This window comes from Synchiropus splendidus, chromosome 15 (genome assembly GCF_027744825.2).
Source record: "Synchiropus splendidus isolate RoL2022-P1 chromosome 15, RoL_Sspl_1.0, whole genome shotgun sequence".
NCBI lineage: Eukaryota > Metazoa > Chordata > Actinopteri > Syngnathiformes > Callionymidae > Synchiropus > Synchiropus splendidus.
Genome location: NC_071348.1, coordinates 13,143,220 through 13,164,130, shown reverse-complemented (window position 1 = coordinate 13,164,130; position 20,911 = coordinate 13,143,220). Strand labels below are relative to the sequence as shown.

General features: G+C 40.6%; 3 protein-coding genes across 3 annotated transcripts; 1 reads left to right on the top strand and 2 right to left on the bottom strand.

The window, feature by feature from the left end:
• Window positions 1–16: 16 nt before the first annotated feature.
• Window positions 17–3,970, top strand: LOC128746690 (uncharacterized). Its single transcript, XM_053843917.1, has 6 exons — window positions 17–117; window positions 186–683; window positions 2,065–2,107; window positions 2,646–2,703; window positions 2,786–2,888; window positions 2,949–3,970. Exons 1-6 carry the CDS (start codon window positions 17–19, stop codon window positions 3,457–3,459), a joined length of 1,314 nt encoding a protein of 437 aa, XP_053699892.1. The 3' UTR covers window positions 3,460–3,970.
• Window positions 3,536–14,098, bottom strand: LOC128771800 (phosphatidylinositol 4-phosphate 5-kinase type-1 alpha-like). The gene is made up of 16 exons (XM_053887565.1): window positions 14,013–14,098; window positions 10,269–10,303; window positions 9,786–9,878; window positions 9,517–9,647; window positions 9,313–9,430; window positions 8,750–8,902; window positions 8,380–8,679; window positions 7,482–7,717; window positions 7,317–7,400; window positions 6,918–6,966; window positions 6,756–6,840; window positions 6,509–6,673; window positions 6,301–6,433; window positions 6,174–6,236; window positions 6,013–6,112; window positions 3,536–5,939 (listed from the first exon to the last, which is right to left on the bottom strand). Exons 1-16 carry the CDS (start codon window positions 14,056–14,058, stop codon window positions 5,937–5,939), a joined length of 1,794 nt encoding a protein of 597 aa, XP_053743540.1. The 5' UTR covers window positions 14,059–14,098; the 3' UTR covers window positions 3,536–5,936.
• Window positions 14,099–14,549: 451 nt separating this feature from the next.
• LOC128771801 (extracellular matrix protein 1-like) lies at window positions 14,550–20,544 on the bottom strand. Its single transcript, XM_053887566.1, has 10 exons — window positions 20,354–20,544; window positions 19,318–19,389; window positions 18,672–18,740; window positions 18,126–18,227; window positions 17,788–18,053; window positions 17,341–17,546; window positions 16,055–16,340; window positions 15,773–15,972; window positions 15,331–15,406; window positions 14,550–15,253 (listed from the first exon to the last, which is right to left on the bottom strand). The coding sequence occupies exons 1-10, from the start codon at window positions 20,421–20,423 to the stop codon at window positions 15,071–15,073; spliced, it is 1,530 nt and encodes a 509-aa protein (XP_053743541.1). The 5' UTR covers window positions 20,424–20,544; the 3' UTR covers window positions 14,550–15,070.
• Window positions 20,545–20,911: the final 367 nt, after the last annotated feature.

Below are 20,911 nucleotides of genomic sequence, written 5' to 3'. Positions count from 1 at the left end.
CTTTCTGTGAGCAGATATGTCCGGTAAAGTATTTGTCTTCCCTGGGTCTGCGGATCCATATGAGGTAAAACTGAAGACGTCCAAGAACAGCTTTGGTTCTTTGACCTCCTGTCTGAGGTAATAAACCACTGGAGGACATTCCTGTCCAAGTCATTTGATTTTAAACAGCAACTTCTGTCTTTCAGGTATAAGACTGATCAAACCGACTCACATCCTCTGCTGTCTTTGTCCACGACATCAAATCTAATCGGTTTCTACGTATTGGTTTCTGAAGCCAATAAGATTACTCTAACCACAGCAGATACAGAGACCGACTTCAATTCTCTGGACCTTGCTGGCAACACTTGGCACAGAATTTGTGCTACCTGGTGCTCAGACACCGGGCTGGGGCAGCTGTGGTTGAATGGCAAACCCACTATCAAGAAATCCACCAGCTCTGGATCTGTAGTTTCAGGGAGCCCTGAATTCACTTTGGGCACGGGTCATACCTCGGCAGCCATGCCTATGGAATTCACGTTTGTTGGAATGATCTCAGATGTCCACACATGGGACTACGTCCTCTCGCCGACAGAGCTCCAGCACTACATGGACGACACGGAGTTCATCACTGGGAACGTGCACAACTGGAGGGCCCTGGACTTTAGCATCACAGGGAAGGTTTTAGAAGAAGAAGACCTCATACTGTAGCCACCTCTTCTTCAACATGAGCCCATGATCCCTGCAGAGCTCAATAAAACTTCTATGTTCACTCAAAGGTGTCTGAACTGCTTCGAAAGGTTTTCATAGATAAAGCCATCTTACATTAGTGTACAAACTGACTAGTACACTAATGTAAAAAAATGCATTTTGGACATGTCACGTGCATGACATCCATTGAACTTATCAAAACCTGTTCACAGAAAATAAAAGTTCATTTAGAAACACACGTTTGTACTGCTATCCTTATGGGCACCGCTCAGTGCCATAACCCTTTCCCCAGCCTCTCAACCTCCAACCATCAACCATCCAAAACAAATGCTTAACCTTAACCATTATTCTTTGCCAAACTGAAAGCCAATTACAAATAAATTAAGATGCAGAATTAACACAGGAGTTTTGAGAATGAAAGACATATTTTATACTTTGTATTTGATACACACTATTCAACAGCCCTATTGACTATTTCAATGTCCCTTTTCATTTGTATTGATATTTCAAGGGTGCACATGAAGAGGAAAGCGATGAACATGATGAGCAGTGGGCAGAGATAGACAGTCCATGAGGTCCATAGAAGTGTTAAATGAAGGCATGCAGAGGATCAGAAAACTTCTCAATTCATTTACATAAAAACATGTTCAAATAAAAATTTATTTCACAACGTCGCCAGCCGGCATCACGGCCATGTTACTATTCATATTAGTGCCCCAGGTATCTACTTGCCTTTTGATCAGTATTAGATTTTCGTTTCCTGAAATTGTTGTGCACTGTAGACACTTTGTATGCTCATAAACAGTTGTTATACCATATATACATTGCATAATATGGATTATCTTAATGTTGCTTTTGAAGCTGTGGAGAACAGAAAAATAATCTTATATTGGTAGTTGCAGTATGGCAGCGTTTTTTTGTTTTGTTTTTTTCAACAGTCACTGACAGCGATATGGAAGTTTTTGAGCGAGCATAAATGACTATATTGTCATTATATACCAGGCGTAAATTGGATTATGAGTCAGTAATATTAACCCTGTCTGTTTCTTTATGCAGCTGTTGAGATAAACAAAGTGTATTAATAATAAAATAATGATATTAATTTTATTTTCAACAGATTTGCATCTGCATTTTTACCTCACTACTATTGCATCTTTACTTGTGGCTTTTCGGGGGGAAAATACATGCATGTTGTTTATAAAGAACATTCAAAGATATTTTGCATGTTTCCTAACTAATTGGCAGATTGGTATCTTAGTCTAAATTCAATAAAACTGATGTACTTTGTTCAGTTTTGTGTTTGTTTTAAGGTCAAGCCCACCTGTTATCAGGTCATCCTTAAAAGACACAGCAAATAAAAAAAAAATTCACAACAAGCTCCACAGCCAGACGACGAGGAAAACACATTTTCCACAGTAAGGTAATGCTAATAGTACATGCATGATAACAATCTTTATTCAGTAACATTTAATACATGTTCAGTCATATTCATTCATTTATTAATATTTATATTTTTTAAAATGATTTGAGGGCTTTTTTAAATTGGACATTTATTAATTGTTAATTTAGCATTATTATTAGTGTATTGACTTGTTATTATACGCTGTTTTTGCATTGGTACATCTGTAAATCAATTTAAAGTACTTTTCAGTTTCCAATGATACTGGCATCATTTCTATCTCCACATTACTGTTCAGCTCATATTGTTGCTCAGGCTTTAGAAGGGCCAAGCTCCAACAATATTCTTTGTAGTTCATGATTTTCATGTGCTTTGCTGTGACAAGTTTGTATTGCCAAATCCAGGTCTTGAATTGATCAAAAGTGAAATGGTTCAATAGAATGATTGAGGATAAACTGTTGAGACATGAAATCATTTAGATTAGTCATTGCTTTTACCAAAATATCATTATTTGAAATACCATAAAACTGAATTGATAGACTGTTCTCTTCGGTGGCAGATGGAGAAAACTTTCTTGATCACGTTGATGCTTGCAGCCAGTTGTGTGGCAACTAAAGGTGTGTTTTGGTTTGTGTTTTCCTTCAACGTTAGAGTTGTTTTGTAAGACCCCCTTGCTCATACAGTCTCCCTTGGGTGCAGATCTGACCGGGAAAGTGTTCGTCTTTCCTGTGGCGAGCCAACGCTATCACGTGAAACTGTTCACAGACAAGACCTCCTTCATCGAACTGACCGCTTGTCTCCGGTATGTCCTGCGTGAGTCTCAACCGTCGTCTTGTTCCTGACTGCAACTTCTACCTTTCAGGTTCAAGAGTGATTTGGAGCGGACGTACGCGCTCGTCTCGTTGGCAGTAGACGAGGCGAGAGATGCGTTTGGGCTCTATGTGACGAACAGCCCGGGCACCATGACCATGGTCGTCCCAGGCTCGACGGCGGAGTTCAAATTTCTCACGCTTCTGAAAAACACTTGGCACAGCATTTGCGCTACGTGGTCTTCCACTGACTCGATCACCCAGCTATGGCTGGACGGCAAACCGACAGTTAAGAAAGCAACGTCCGCAGAGACTGCCACTACAGGAACACCTGACTTCATCCTGGGTCAGGGGCACGAGGACCCTACAGGTCTTAAAGAGGACGAAAACCTAGTTGGGATGATGTCGGACGTCCACGTTTGGGACTACGTTCTCTCAAAATACGAAATCAAACGCTTCATGGAGGAGAAAAATTTCACTCCTGGGAACGTGCACAACTGGAAAGCTCTGACGTACGAAATGACGGGGCAGGTAATGCTGGAAGACAAAATCGATCTGATGTAACATCACTTCCCCGCGGATAGATCCAGCAAGATCAATAAAAAAAAAATGTTTGAAAGACACAATAATGTGAAGATTGAGAAAATATCTTTAATCCAGATGAATGGTTGCCACACTCGAAATACTGTATGGCAGGAGAGGCAAAGGCATGAGAAGGCATTCGAGCGGCTCTTCTGGAGACAGTGAGTGAAGCAAACACGACAACCAGCTTGTTAACATTCAAAATAGAGCGTTCGTTTTTTGTAAGCAGGATTACTGTCGTAAAGTGCTTCACAACTCAAAATATTAAGGCAAAACACCACGATATTTTTCTCAACTTTTTATCACGTTGCAATTTGGATTTTTCCTCTTTCCAACGTCAAATGAATAACTGCAACTCAGACAGCAGCTGTAGTGGGATTATACTCTCAAGGGAAAATTGAACAACTCTTTAAAAAGGTGAGAAAAATATATTGCCTTTTTTGTTTTGTTTTTTTGCAGAACCTTTTTACAGCATACATAGAAAAGCTTGAATGTGAAGGTATAAAAATCATTCTCTAAAAATCCACTGTGAAGCATCTCATTTGTGTGTCTTTCGTTTCACCTCACAGCTGTACACATTCTTGATAAAAATTCAGTGTAGAAGCGACCGGTCACACACAGCCTCACAAGAAATATCACCAGAAGGAAATGTCAAAATCAGCTGGAAAAATGTCCCATGAAGCACCCAAAGTTTGGTGACATCCTTCTGTCAGTCTATGTACAATCGAAGGTGATGAAACAAGCCAAAAGGAATAATTTATAAATATAAATATACTTCTGTGAACAGGTGAGATGGAGATTGTGGTTCATATTGCACCATGGCTGATAGTAGTGTGTACAAGGAGTGCAGCAACATTTAAGTGATTGTGTTGGTACCTCAAGCAAGATGTACAACCCACACAAATACCTAACTTATTTGCATAAGTTGCAACAACAACAACAACATCTGCATTTCTTCATCGACAACTTAACATGGAGGGGTTTTTTTCTTTGGCGACTTTGAAATCATACAGGATAACCTAATAGTTTTAGAAATGCTTCATGATTTTAAATAAAAAAAAAAAAAAAATGAAGCTGATTCCAAGCACCTTATTTTACACGTCAGTGGAATGTGTAGATAGCGGCTAAAGCGATCTGGCGTCAGATCCACATCTAAGCGAAAAAGATACAAGAACTCTAATATTTAAAAACACAGGTAAAACCACTGTCAAAAGCACATAGATCAGCTGGAGCGTGTGTGTTTCCAGTTTCATCCACGCACTGGAAACTCCACCTTTGGTGCCGCTACTGGCACAGAACACTTCCACATAAACAGCAATAATCTAATGATGACAGCACTTTCACACCGATAACCCAAACGTTAAAACACTACCTTGAAATCAAGTTCTAGCTCTAGTCTATGATCTAAACTTACAGGTTCATGTAAACAGTCTAATCTAAAGCAGGGCGTGTCAGTTATTGCTGCTCAAAAATGACATTCCTATTTACATTCAGCTGAAAGCATCACGTTTTAAGTTAAGTGAGATTTTTTTCTGTGCTTGTTTTGTTTCCGACAAAGTAGCTAGGTAGGTCTGGAAGTACAAACATGCAATATTTATAGGTACACCGATCCAGAAATCTTTCGAGTCGACAGTAGATGAACATTTGAACGGCGATCGAGCAAGTGTGAGGGGAAACATGGAAAAAGGCACAGAAATGTGTGGCACAGCAGCGAAAGACTATCACCGTCTGATGAATATTCCAGCTTTTTTAGGGGGCAGTGGCAAACACACGGCCATCTGTAAGTGTGGTTGAGTGAGGAGTCGTGTTAGGCCACGTTGATAAGACACTTTCTTGAATGGAAAACATTGTTAATGTACATTCACGAGAGGCAGACACGGATCTTGAAAGCATCCTGCTCAATCTGTTAAAAAAAAAAACACTAAAAATGACATTGTTAAATGTCAACAGCACCACCTTGTGGTCATTCGTATGTCTGTCAAAAATAACGACTGAAGTAGGATGTGTGAAATAGAGCAGTAATATTTTGGAAAAATGAGGACCTTCATGTGCTTTTGAGTGTGCTTGTTGCCCAAACCACGGACTTCATGCTGCAATTGTGGAGGGCAGGGGACTTCATCAACTCCATTCAGAGATCTCACCATGACGTAATGAGTTTTTTTTTTTTTTAACATATTTATATATATATTTCTTAAAAATATTTGGAGGGTGCAGTTCCTGGCCAACCATATAATCCAAGCAGGAAGAGGATTGCGGATGTGGAAAAGGAGTGGACAAATGTGGCAGCATCAAGTGCAGCTGCGATGGCACAGTCCTTCTGAGCAGTCACGAGCGCTTGTCCTTGCCACTTCCTTCTGCACTCAGTCAGGCAGAGAAGGCCCTGACCTGGGTTCAACTTCATGCAAGAATTCTTCATCCTCCACCACCAGATCCTCCAGTCCTTAGAAGGCACTGTGATTCTACTGTTAAATTGAAAGGATTATTAATACTGGAATATTTTCAACATGACCTTGACTTGTGAGTAATAAAACTTACAAAACAAATATTTGTCTCGGGGACGATGTCAGAGAGAGAAACCACATCTTCATTCCCAGACAGGTTACCTGACTGATCTCCAGGTGCTTCCATTTCCAAACTGCAACGAAACACTGAATGTGAGAAAGTCTGACTGGATCGGGTTTAGCCAAAACCTGTACCTGTTAAAACTGCACTTTTCCTGATCCGTGTTGGCTGCCTTGTGCACCACTACACCCACAGACCTGCACAGAGAAGAAAGTCAAGAGTTTTGAACCAAAAAACTTCAAATGCATGAATAGGGTTTACCGTAAGGGAAGAGAGACAGAGGTGTTTTCAGTGCCACCAGCTAATGGAGTGGATAGGTTGGTTTCAACATCAATGGAGTTTCCACCCGAGGTCGGTATGCGTGGAACCAGATCAGGTCTCGCAGGCTGAACCCCTAGATGCAAACCCACACTTGAGTCAAATGGCCCATCCCTCTCACAATCACCCCTCAGGACAGACCGATTCTTACCACTGTCTGTGTCAGACTCATTTTTGAAATGGCTGTGGTAGACAATTCTGGAGTCCACTGACTGGCCTGTGGTGTTGGAAAGTGGAGTCGGTGCTCCTAATGTTGGGGCCCTTCTCAGTATACTCTGACCCCCGCTGCGACTCTTCTTCGACGGTGAAGGCTTCACTGCAGGGTAAAACAATATGATCTCCAACATCCACTCACTGCTTTTATTTCTCTACTTCAGTCAAGCCACTTCAATACTTACATGGGATTTTCCGGAACACGGTGTTGCACATGAAATGCTGAAAACGCTCTGCATAGAAACCAGGTCTGTGGACTGACACCGTGTCCTTCAGACAAGAAAAATAAATACGCTATTGACTCAGTCCAGGTGTAAATGAGCTTTCAATTCTTATTGAACACTTACTCCATCATGCACCAGAGCCTTCCAAGAGTGTTCCAGCTTCTTTATAAATCTGAAGAAAAGGTATCACATTCATCAGGCAGGAAAACACAACATCTCATTAAGTCAATGTTGCTTAAAAGCCCAGTGCTAAAGGGAAGACAGTCCCAGGAAAAGGGGGTCAGCAGCAGTCATTACACAACCACCAGAGGTTGAAACATGAGACATGTATTGCAATAGGGCTGGGGCGATATGCTTCTATCCCGATTGGATTTAATCTTGATACACAGGTGCAGATTCTGTGTGAGAGTGGAAGCTGTCAACTCCAAAAAAAAAAAAAAAAAAAAAAAAAAAAAAAAGATAGATTTGTGAATATTAGGGTAAAAGGACAACCGATTACTGTTTATAAATCACATAACAAACCTGTAAGACTGAAGAATGTCAATAATCCCAATGTAGATCAGCAACCTCTCTCCTTTGGAATTACGTGCAGGAATTCCGCCCATGCTGAGGAAAGGAAAAAATAAATAAATAAATTAAAAAAAGGAAAAATCTGACTCACGAATTATATGTCTATATTTCACTCACTGATCTTCTGAATCCAGCGCTCCCTTCCCGCGAGCTTCCCCCTGGATGGACTCCATTGCTGTACAGTATAGACTTTTCTGGGCCTGGGGTCGTCGCTGATCAGGGGTCACGGCTCCTTCTGACCCGCCACTGTCCCCCGAATAACCTCCTGCGCGCTCCCGTTCTCGACTTGCCTGATCCATGTTGTGGATTCCCATCAGCAGACTGTAGTCCATGATCTTGAAACTCTGCAGGAGCTGAATGCAGAAGGAAGATCAAACATAGATAACAGTACGCAGTCACACTTCACGTTGAGGGACACACAGTAACATTTAATGTAACAAATGTAAAAATGAAAGTCACAAATGACATACTATTAATAATAAGTAATATAGAGTGTTTAGAGTGAACTTCTGCTGTGTTTTCACAGGCTTAGCAAGATGCTACACAGTACTACAAATTGTCTAATAAGCACATATGAATATAGTTTACTTATGGTGATATATGTTCCCTAATCTAACTCACAGCTCAAAATGCTAAGTGTTTCCATTTGTGTTGAATCATGTATAAAGCGCTAAAAGCAGCTTCCTACATTTTAAAATGGTGTGTTCCTCACTGTAAACACAAAACACTGAGCAAATAATACAGCTGCAGAGTGCATTCATCCTGCCTCTTTCCGTTGCCCTGTCAGCACTGCAGCTATTTATGGCGGGTCGTGCACAGCAGACAGACACATGAATGTCGAAGTCCAAGACTTTAACAGTTCAATTATTCTAAAGCAGACATGGAGCAAGGGCAGCGACGTTGACAATGGAGTGCTGTGCTGCTAAAACCAGTAAGAAAAGACAGAATATTTGAAATTGTTTTGGACTGGTGGGCTGGATTTTGCATCAGACCCAAACATCAACAAATGACTCACCAGGCAGTCCCTCTGTATGGTCTTACTAAGGGCGTTGTAGTTGTCTGCCTCCAGCAGCAAACCGTCAGGCAGGTCCTGGATGAAGTCCAGATCTTTGTGTATTGGAACGGCCTTTTCCCTCTCCTTGGCAGATGCTCGCCTCTTGTACGTGGAGCCTTTTAGGTCATATTTGAGGTGCATGGGGATGTTTCGCGGCAAAAGATTGTTCATCACTACGATTCGGATATTTTTGCCTCCGGCCTGGACACAGTACAGTCCGTAGAACTTGGGCAACAGTGTGCGTTTGTTTTGGTTGATATTCTAGGGAGGGAGGAAGACCTTACATTACCATCACTTACAGGGGGGAAATAATAAAACCACACATGCTCACCATAAAATACCCAGGCAGGAGTTTCTGCAGAAACTCAGCTTCTTTGTGCTGAACAGTTTTGATGATGAACTCATCATCACTGGAGACGTAGAAAAGGGACCCGCTGGCTCCGGGGTTGGACAGCTCGATCAAAGGCTCGTTGCACAGGGAATACTAGTAGAAAAACAAAGCAGAGTGCACGATTATCAGCATTTTTTCTGTTTTTCTGTGACGTTTCAAAGACTGAATAATGGCAGCCATGATCATGAGAACTGAATCGGTGGGCCACCCAGAGCTGCGCTCCAAAACCATGCTGACAAAAAATATTATGACAGTATCAAAATCAGAGCCTGTGCTCTGAATATTGCATGCGAAAAAATATATTTGTATTTCTTTCTTTTCTTCTGCAGAACAGTTGTGTTGAGGGGTGAAAAACTCAACACCAGAAAAAAAAACCAAAGTGAAGATGGGAAAGAAGATATGTCTTCTCAGGGGGGACAAATGAATGGTCATTTTCCGACTGCGTTTTGTGGCATCTTCTTACCTAAAACCAAATCTGGAGTAGGTTTCTTGTCAACACTTACCAAATAATCGTCAGGTCGAATGCCGAACAGTTCTCTGAAGTAGCGAAATGCTATGGGAGCGTAGGTCTTGAAGCGAAAATCGCTGTAGTGGTGAGCAGGAGTCAGGTTACTGCCCTCGCTGAAATACAAGTAGCGCAAAGACGCTCAAGTCCACATGGCCTCAGAACCATAAAACCACAAATACGACACAGCGCTGACACAAACCCTGGAAAGAAGATGCTTTCAACGACTACAAAGTCCTGCATCAAAACGTCCCTTTCGGCCTTTTGACTCAAACTTCCAACTGTGTGCGTGATGCCTAACTGGATGGCACCTTTGAGGGCTGATGATGTCGTCTGAGAGAGAACAGTGAACAAGAGACTGGTTCAGCAATTACTATTGCACAGCAAAGTAAAAAAGACAGACAACTATGGAGGCGAACCCAACCCCCTCCTGATAAGAGTTGTTGCTGTCAACAGTGACCCCATTCTAACCTTTTTATAGGTGGTCTCTCCAGTGGTGGTCTCCACACCCCGGTGTCCAATGGTTTTCTTCATACTTTGAGTTGTACCTGAAGATCCAGGCAACTACAGAGAAGCCATATCATAAAGTCACAGTTAGAAATGTATCCATCCAGATAAAACAAATCATTTTAAGAACCACATAACGTAAGGAGTAGAGGTATTCCTAGAAGCAAAACTATGCGGTAAACTAATAACACTCACACAGACACACGGAACAAAGTGCCTTAAGGCATGGAAAGAATTAAGAGGATAAAATGAGTCAAGCTTCTTATGATGCTGGATTGGTCTTAAAGAGCTCCTGGCAACGGCGATTGATGTGGAATTGACTTACACCACAAATTTGTTTGCAAACTTCATCTGCATCATTAATGTCCCAATAACTCTTTTGTCGATGGCAAAAAACTATGGTCACTTTTTTGAAGACTCAGCTGTTTAGATGGGACATAGACTTACCTCTGGGGGGGCCACTTTTATGATACTGCTGGTGCCTGAGAAAAAAAACAGAATGGATGGATTTTTAATGGAAAAAAAGAACAAGAGATTCTGTCCACTGCTCCTCTATTATAGAGCAAATGAGGCTTTAACACTGCAGCACAGTTACTAACTGCTGCTGCTTCCGATATCTAGAGCACTGATTGAATTGGAACTACTACTCCCCTGCGACGACTGATCTAATTTCACACGGTCCCTGGGGGCCTTTCTAAAATCACAACTCCCCAACAAATGGCAGGATTAAAGAACTTTTGAGTCAGATGATCATATATATATATATATATATATATATATATATCATCATGATACACACCAGACCACTGAGTTGAGTGAGTTTTTTCTATTTACATTTTTGACTAACATTCATGCAAAACTTGAATCACCATCAGTCAATTGAGGCGGTGACACAATAATAATAACAATCCAGCAGTAACTAAAATCATCTACATAATTGGTGGCTGGAAAAAGCATTAAAAAGTTGATTCACTCTTGGATCGTCTCCAAAACAAATTTCATCTAAGAAACTGGTCTCTTATTATAAAAAGCAAAACACTGCAATGCCACAGTCGTCATGCACAATTTCTGCACAAAGACATGCGTGTACCTCGCTGCAATGCTCTTCTCCAGAAATGAGTTCTAATATCTGGAAGGAAGGATATGATCAACCCTGAAACCTAAATCAAGGCCAGTGATCTACTTGCGAATGCCAACAAATGCTTTCGTGTGGAGAAACACAGAAATCGAAATGTTCTATGCAGCGATTCACTGAATTAATAACATAATATTGTCATGATAAAACATTAATAATATGAATATTATTCCAATTCATGTTTAAGAATCCTTTTGTATCACATCAACAGAAGGTCAGACATTCATCACACGTAGCCAGACTCCGGGTTTACTACTTCTAGTCCTGACTACTTCTGTTTCATGGTTCAGCCACAGAGTATAAGCGATTTGTAGGTCTCATTCTAGCTGGTAATGATGACAAGTATCGGTTCTTACATATTGAAAACATTACATAAATAAAAACAACAGCTTGCTGTCAAAAAATTTAACCTCTTGCAGGATTGCTTGGATAAAAAATCAGCCACCACTGAAGGAAAATGACAGCGAGTTTGAAAGTTTGCTTTGGTTACAGTAGCAGTTATTTCTACTCTATAACAGAAACAAAAACAAAAACAAACAGAAGCTGCTTGAAAGAATACAAGTAGCTTCAGCTATAATACACCAAACACACTTTGATCCATAATAAAATGATTAACCTGATGAGACCATAAATCCACGTAATCCAAAGTTGGGGGCGGTAAAAATGCGTTGTCATCAAGGTGGACATTGAGCATGCAATGCAAGTAGCTTAGTATTGTCTTGGCTTGGCTTTTTACATTAAAGGATAAAAGATGATATATTCATTCAAAAAAAAAAGCATGACATTTTGTTCTTTAGCAACCACATCAACAAGACCTCGACCACAGAGTTCGAGCTATAATTGGAGCATACGTTTAATGTAATATTCAGAAAGCTAACTATTTATGCATCTTTTTTTCCAACACCACCATCGAGGACAGAGATGCTGGCAACAGGCAAAACAATCTGTTTCCCTCAAACAAACCCCTCCAGTCACAGCCTGCAGCCTGAACTCGGCACTCATGTTTGCTATGCACTGAGTCCTTTTCTGCTGGGAAGAGTCTGTAAATATAACAGTTCTGATTAGGAAGCACAGCTACGAATAGGTCACAAAAACATGTCACCGTCAGTCAAATGTCTGCAAGAGCGTGTTTCACTGAAAGCAGTATCTTGTATTGATACAGTCTGAGGCTATTAGCTGTGTGAGATCCACAAGAGGGCTTGGAAGTCCCTATTTTTAATTCCGTGATTCATTCCTGTTGGCTCAGCCATTGATAGAGAATTAACATCTTGGAGCAGTTGTAAGCTGGTAGTAGCAATGCATGAGATACGGTTCATAGAAGAAACAAAAAAAAGAAGATATTTCCCAGTGAAAAAAACAAATTATGATAACTGATGACCAAACCATCTCCTTTTTTGCATCAAAACATCGGAATTTCACAAATATTTTCACGGACACTACAATGATTTAACCTCTAGCACCAATAACAACCATCCTCAAAAACAGTCATTGTCATCTTAAAAGGGTGAATGACTGAAGGTATTCATTAAAATACTTAAAAATCATGTGAAAAATGCCACAATAATGTCAAAATCAGTCAATTTCAGTGATACATGTGTGGGAATGGTGAAAAATAACAAAGGTACTATGTGTTATGGTTACAGTTCTTACTGTGAAGCACCGTTCACAACTGATACTGTGAGATAAAATAGTCAACTTCATGTAATACAGGCAAGGTTTATTTCTTATGTATAAAAGGAGAGTCTTATGAGGGAAGCAAAGAGAACTCTCGACAAACCAGACAGCTAGCGTCGACACAAGTAGGTTTGTACAATTAACAATTTCGACGTACACAATGAGCCACAAAGATTACTTAATTTTTCATCCCATTGCAAGAGGATCCCTTGAATAGGAATTTAAAAATGGAATTACATTTATTCCATTCTTCTCAGCCTGCACTACTGGTCACATGCCATGCTGATCAAAAGAGCTGGTCAAGATTAGACTTTTGGTAAGTAAGAAGATTATTTTACTTCTAATGCAGAACACTAAAATGGACACATTCCGTGAGTCTGAAGTCTGAATAGCTTTCGCATTTCCTGGGTGGTGAATGGGAAGGAGCGATTACCACATTTTGTCCAGATCGGGTGTGGGAAATAGAAGTGTCAATTATATGTCAAAACATTAAGATGACTCACACTTAATATTTTCAATGCCAGTTGACTTGTCTGACTCGAACGTTCTCTCTTAATGGCATGGTGATGCTGAACTACGAAGCCTGTTTCGTAGACAGTCACTCTTCCGACCAGAGAAGTGATCTTCAAGTGCAGACGGTCAGTTGAAGCGGAATGAACCACACTTCCCACAGCAGAGGAGGTGGTCTGGGGTTCAGCCCATTCATAAGCTCATTAGTTTCAAAAATCCTCCCAATAGAACTATTCCAATCTCCATATTCAAAAGCATCAGAACACCAACGTATCACGAGTTTCCCCCCCACACACAGAAGCCCGCCCACATACAAGGTAAAACAATATTTCTTAAAAAAATGTCAAGAGGAGAAGTTTGTTAGAGACTGTGTGTGTGTGTCATCTTTCTTCAATTAGCCATTGGAAACCCTCTCATGAAGATGCGACCGTTATTTCTCACCACCAGGCAGAACACGAGCCTCAAAACAAAGCTGGTTACAATTCTATTCACATGTTTATTGCCTTGTTGTCCATCTGACTTGCGATAACGGCATTGCCGGCTTGACAACAAAACACCATCAGACCGGCGCGGTTCTGATGATAAAACACCTACAGCCAGCAGAGACCGAATGTTCATATTAACTCAACTGTTCTGTATGTCAGAGGCCGCAGCCAATGACTCGTGTATCTTGTGAACGAGGCAGCAATTGCTTGTTTTATTTGTTAGGAGTGGAAAACCGCGATGCTAGCAAGCTAACTAGCTCAGAGGGCAACACGGACCCGCAGCCATCGCGGACAATGTCCTCAGCTTTTCCGAATTAGGTGTTGGCGCAGTGAGCCGTATTGATCGCATCTCAATGACAAATGGATACATTTACTTGAAATAGATACCTGTCGGGGCTGTCGGTCCCGAATCTGCTGTCCCAGCAGTCGCCATTATGATTTCACTGTTCACATCCCAGCCAACAGACGGTGTCGCATCAGCACCACAGCGCCCCCACCGGACAAAACGAGGAATCGTCGAAATATTATCATAATAATAACGATCAAGGCTTTCATTTATAAAACCATTTTCAAGACACCAGAACACATACCGGTAAAGCAATGTTTTAGTGTCACCGGTATCAGCTGAATAGTAATACAGCGACGAGCTACGCATTTTGGAAGAATAACAGTCAGCGATTTCATAAATATAACTTGCCATCAACAACACCGCTGTTGTTTGACAGTCATTTTTGTCAGACTAATATCTGTATATATTTCATGCAAGCATTCTTTCTGCATGGAGTTTAAATCTTCTCCTCAGGCACCCTGGTTTCCTCCTTTGTGCGACAGGTTGACTACCTTTCCAGGGTGTCCCCCACCTCTCACCCAAGCATCCCCCCATGAGAATAAGAGGAAGACAACCAGATGAGCTTTAGTACTAAAATACTTTGCTTTTTATTCATCAGCATCTTGCCAGTGGTCAATTCTACAATTCTGTTGTCACAAAAAGTTCAAAAGTTTTTAGTTACACTTGTGAATATCAACCCCTTTTGAAAATATATGAATGAATACAACAAATTAAGGTATTGTGGCATATCATGGTCAGTGAAAATGCGGCATCACTAAATCATGCACATTTAATCATTGAAATGTGTCTTTTATAAATGATGCTTATGACACAACTCACTACAAAAGAAGACCTTTTAATAAATGATACGTATATCACCCAGTAACAGTGGTTCAGCCTCAAGCACAGTGCGGTTTGGCAATCTGTGACAATAATATGTTGAATAACACTAATGTTCTCACAATATTACAATGTTGCGCGCTGAAAAACATTTCTATGTTGCATAGTAAAAACACAAAGATGGACCGAAGCTTGTCTTCAGTGGTGAAAGGTCAAATGTCCAGCAGGTTTACCAACGCTGCAGTGCCAGGAAAGTCCATAGCAATAAGCCATGACATTAGGAAATAGGGCATATCTTTTTCTTTTTTTGGCCCAAGCCATTCATTGCCTTGGAGACGGCATCGAGGAGACTGTTAGAGATGCACTGCAGGGACTCTTGAGGAGCCAAACGGCAGCATCGACGGACAGCAGGGGGAAGAACTTTCTTCGCTGAACATATGTCACTCGACTTTTCTTCAAGCTGCAGAATTGTGTTAAAAAAATTAATATCACCTTAATGATATACGTTTACATTTATGTTGTGGTTTGCGCACTTACCGCCTGAATAATGCAGCCGTTCTGCTCTTCTGAAGACAGGGGGCAGCATTTGTTCACAAAGCTCTTGATAAAAAACCTGGGTAACATCAGAAGGCATATTGTTGTAAAATTGAATGCTTATAGCCGTGGCTTCCACTGAAGACACCCTCATGACAGACCACTCTACCAAGAACCACCACTTAAAAACGTAAAAAAATACATGAATAAATATGATAACTAGTATCATATAGTACTTTTATTTTTGCTTATCTATCGAGGTGCCTTTTCCAATTCAAAATAACTAGCATCAGGCAGGTGGTTATAATGTTACGGTTGGTCAGTTTATAGTTCATTCACGTGCAAGCGTTCATATATACATGAATCATTTTTCATATTTACAACCCGTCTTGCAGTTCCAATTCAACCTGGAAAGTCAGAGTGGGACTGAGAGGCGCTCTCTTACATTTTTCTGACCATCTTGCGGGCAACACACACGCTGGCCAGAGACACCTCCTCAGTGGGTGCAGTCATGTTGTAAAGTGGGTCGGGAGAAATCTTCTGAAAACACTCGAGCCGATCAGCTGCTTCACCGCTTGTACAACACTGGAAATCAGCCTTCGGGCCATTCTTATTGGAGCAAAATCTGTTAAGCTCGTCCCTCCACTAGGACACAAGAAGAGACAGGAAATGAGAAAAGATATTGACAGGCCACGTTGTAATATCGATTTAACATTGAGCAATATACCTTTTTCTCAGCACAATTCAGAGAGCCCTGCTTCTTTTTGCAACACTGTTTGAACCCCTTCTCTAAGCGATTGATGGTCTTTGCCTGTCGGGCCAGATATTCATAGCCAGTATTTGGCAGACATTTGACACTATAGCGTGGACGCAGCTTCTGGTTCTCACAAAGGGACTGAACGGATTCTACTGTTGGGCGTCCGGGAGGGAAGGTGATGTCAATTTTCGTGGTGGATTTTGGCGTCTTCTTCTGTCCTCTGTGTGCTCTGACACTGAACTGAGTCATCAATGTCCTGTAAAGTGTGAGGCATAAGGTCAGACTCAAATATGACCTTTTGTTGAACGACACTACTTACTTTACTTACTGTTATATTGAGATTAAGAGAGTCGGTTCTTGTCTTGGAGAATTTGGGAAGACTGAGTAACATCTCTCACCTGGGTTAGGTTGAAGTGCATGCTGCCTTCTATCTTTCCATCAATCTATCTATCTATCTATCCATTGGGGTCAATATCCATTTACAGAATATGGTGAGACATGATATCCAAAACATCCACTGAAGATTGTATGTACAACAGCAACAATAAATCAGATCAACGTCATAAAAAAAAGATCAATCTTGATTTTTTTTAAAATTCATTTTTAAACGTCCAGTATTATACATCTATTTTGACTTTATCTTCAACATATCTATTCATTTACCATCTTACAGAGAGTGTTGAATTAAAGGGCTTTCCTCATGTTTTCCTCATATCTTTTGTATGTTTTGGAAACGTTTTAGATTGGGAAACACATTAACTATTAATAAACAAATTACTTGATCATAGACTGTCAATAATAAACACTAATAAGCCTGTATTTACAGTAATTCTTATCACCTAATCTAAAATGAGACCAATATTTTTAATGCCCTTCCGCAATGCCCCACCGATATCTTAAAGTAAATGCATTGCTTCACTAAAAAGATAATATTCTCATCATGACACCATTTTTTTAGCTTTGTCTAGAATAAAAAAAAAAAGAAAATGAGTTGTGTTTCTGTGTATAAAAACAAGGCAACATTTTAATCACTGTGAAAAGTGTTAAAGTGATATTAGCACTTGGGGCGTTAGATGTAGAAGATAACTGGTGTAAATAATGCACTGAACTTCTTTGATCTGGATGCCACTCCCTGACTCTCTCAATTACGTTCTGAACCACTGTGACTCATTTTCCCTTCAAAAACATTTGAAGCCACAATCCACTTCCAAACATACAAGTAGAACTCATTTTTGTCAATGAAATTAGTGATCTACCTGCCGCATGAGTCGGGGTCGAAGGTGAATTCAAGTGCAGAGGGAACAGGATCTACAGGCAGCTCTGTAGTTGGCTCGTAGTTGGGATTCACAGCATCACGGTTGACACACTGCGCCCTGGCACTGCCCCTCAGTCTGCAGCACTTGTACTGTCGATCCTTCACGCTCGAGCTTTCCTCACAGAATGATTGGATGGACAGCTCCCACTGTAGCAGACGAGAACAACACGCAATGTGTCAGCCAAGTCACAATAGTGAAGCTACAGATAAAATAATGGCAGGGTTAAAATCCTTCATCCAGCCACATGGTAGAAATGGTAGTATTTCATAAAAACCATTACACCATCACCACTGAAAAAATGGGTCAGTGGTGATTGCAAGGTTTTTCCAAAAATAAAAAAAGCCATGGCAAACATTTGACAATGCCGAGTCAGCAGTAAAGACTCACAGCTTGAATAGCGCAACAGAGTGTCGTTTCCTCATTCTGTGTTTGGTTCTCTTTGCAGCAAGCACGAAACCAGGACTCAGCATTGTTGACAGCATCAGCTTCTCTTTTCAAGTACCCAAATCCAGAGGCCGGAAAGTAGGACTCCGGATAATTGGGCCGATAGTCTGCATGTTGACAGATGGCCTGGAGATTGTCTGGAGTAGGTCTGGCAAGAGGAAACTGAACACGATGGTCTTCTATGGGAGGGAAAGAACGGGGTCCGAAACCTGGCCAAAAAGATGAAGGTGATTTTTCAACATTGGTTTGGAAATAGAAGACAGCGTCAGGCATGAACCTACGTCCACGAGGGGGGGCGGCTGCTCGTTCAGGGCATCCTGGGCATCTCGCCGGGACGTCCGGTCTGTCCGGCATAAACATTGGCTGCTTCACTGCAAGGTCTCCTAAGATAATGGCAATAATTCACCACACTAGATCAGATTAGACATGATTCATTGAGTTTACAATAAAGGAAAACTGTGAGAGATGTCAAGAAAGGCAACAGTAGTATAATTTTAAAATCATACTTATATATTTAGCTATATTTTCCAAGTAGAAAAATATGAATTACAGACACTAAGACTGCACAGCAACATTTCAATGGAAATGGTAGGATATCAATACTACTACTACTTAGGAATACATCTGGAAAAACTCTTAATGTCATTCAAATATATAGATATAACTTCCAAAAACCACACAAATGATCAAAGTATTTTGGTAATATATAAACACATTTTACTCTTTGACACCATAATGATTACATTACATTAAAAACGCTTTTTCTGTCTGACCATAAACAATCTCATTTAGTCGCCTTCATCATGGATGCTTTGGGGAAACTTTACCTTCAGCGTTCAGCAGATCTGATAAGTCCAACTCTTTCTGTAACATGAAAGAATCTGGCTTTTGCATCTCTAGAAGAGGAGATTCATAGAATCATCAAGAAATGTAACAGGTAAACACAGCAACCGTACAAAATAATATACTTTCACTGTTAATTCATGCATAGCCTTTACAAGACTTTACAAACATCAAACACAAACTGTCCAGAATAAGTGCGAGAGTTGTAGACTCAATGAACAAGAGAGCTCAGGCAGCCCTAGGATATTTAGTGACAGAGTAAATATGCCATAGACAACACAAGTAAGGCACAAGCCGCGACAAGCAAACGATAAGCATGTCCCTGACAGTTGTGAAGTGGAGGTCACTTCACTAGACAGTAGTTAAGATCTCAGCAGTCATTCCCAGGCAGTCTGAGCACATCTGTACTCGCATCTGAATATCCTGACTGGATCATGACATTAAGAAACAGCAAATGAATACGACTGTAGATAGAATATGTATTTAGTTGTTCTGTTCAACTTTCAAGTTGAAGCTCGCACAGAGTTTCTAGTTTCCACTCACGTTATTAACCCCTTGAGATGGGAGCGTGACACCAAAATCTCACATATCCTCGAATTACTTCTGAGGCAAAAACATTTGCACACCAACCTTGCATGATTTCATCAAGGTCAAAGGTGACTTCACGCTGCTCCATGTTGTATTTGTCAACCGAGTCATGCACTGGATGAAAAAAAGAGGAAAATGTTACACAACAGCTCTATAAAACATTTGTTTATAACAGAAGCAGCAAGTGGAAAAATGTCCTCCTGGAGAGCAGCCACACCGACGTCTAGGGGCAGGAGTGTTTAGTTCCAGTAAACGGTTGTCTACAAGAGTTGTGATAAAGTAAATTGGTGATTATATAACTCAGAAGAAACAAGAGTCTCTCAGCAAGGTCTTGGTCCTCATGGAAAACAACGATTTTTATGTCCGAGAATGTTCTCTGTTTTACTTATTCATTCCAAGTTCTTTTGGGATTTGGGGTCAGTGGGGAAATTCCATCTATGACTTTCCTTATAATTTATACAGGCTTCATCTGTGGCACCCCAGGATGTGGAGATTAAATTGCTCCACCAGGTCCTGGAACCTGGAAGATTGGAAAAAAAGGAAAATACTACTCAAGCTACTCAACTCCATTTCCATAATGTGATTAATCATTCGTAAAAATGATTTACTTTATTAGTTCAGAAAACACAAAACATATTTAAATATAGTCATATAAAACTTATATTTAAAAAGGAAACTAAAGTAAACAAAAAACAATAAAACCTAAAAAAAAAAATAAAACCTAAAAGTATGTGATTTAATGAGCAAAACATTATCTGAAATGCATTTAAAAATAGCATTAAAGGTGACCTTAAAACCAAAATAACAAAACTGTTTTACCAAATGGGAGTAGGAAATGGGTAAAATAATAACACTTTTGCAAAAGTAACAGCAATTTTTATCAAATAATGATTATAAATAGAATAAAATAAACGCCTGCTCGAAGTTTTCGAAACTAAATTTGTTTTTGAAAATTCAAGGTTATAAGCTCCACAAGTGTTTCTCAGTGGAGACACGCGGAGGAAATAAACCCAGTGTTAACAAAAATGGAACGCGTCCGTGGCACTGAACCTGAAAACACACGGAACGAGTGACCCACCTTCGGCAGCCGAACCGAAACCCAGGATCAGAAACGCTGAGGCACAGCAGAAAGCCACTGTCGAACCCATGTCGGTTCTGTGTTCTTCAGCCGTGAAGCAGAATCTGGACTGAGTCTGGTCCAGCGGCGGATTCTGCCGTCAGTTTGCTGAGTGATCCGACCCAGGTGGCACTTTTATGGACTTGAGGAGCGTCAGGGAGAGGTGGAGACAGAGGAAGTGAGGGAGGAGGAAGTTTTGGAACATGAGTCATGACCGACGAGTCTTTGGTTGCTGCTGCAGCCCACGTGACCGAATCCAATCATATATGCATGTCATCTTCTTCGATATTAAACTATTATTATTGCGATTATTATTATTATTGAAACCTGCTCACTCTTAAACCCCTTCATTGGTTTGTTTCGCCTTCTGCCTTTTAAATAAGAGACCAGCTAGAGAGTGAAATGGAGCAGAGTGAAGAACAGCTCCTTCTGATCTTTGATGTCACTTCTCCAGAGTAGTCTTGCAGTTTCTGAGAGACAGATTTTTAATCCAGAACAAATTAGTCAACAATAAATGGT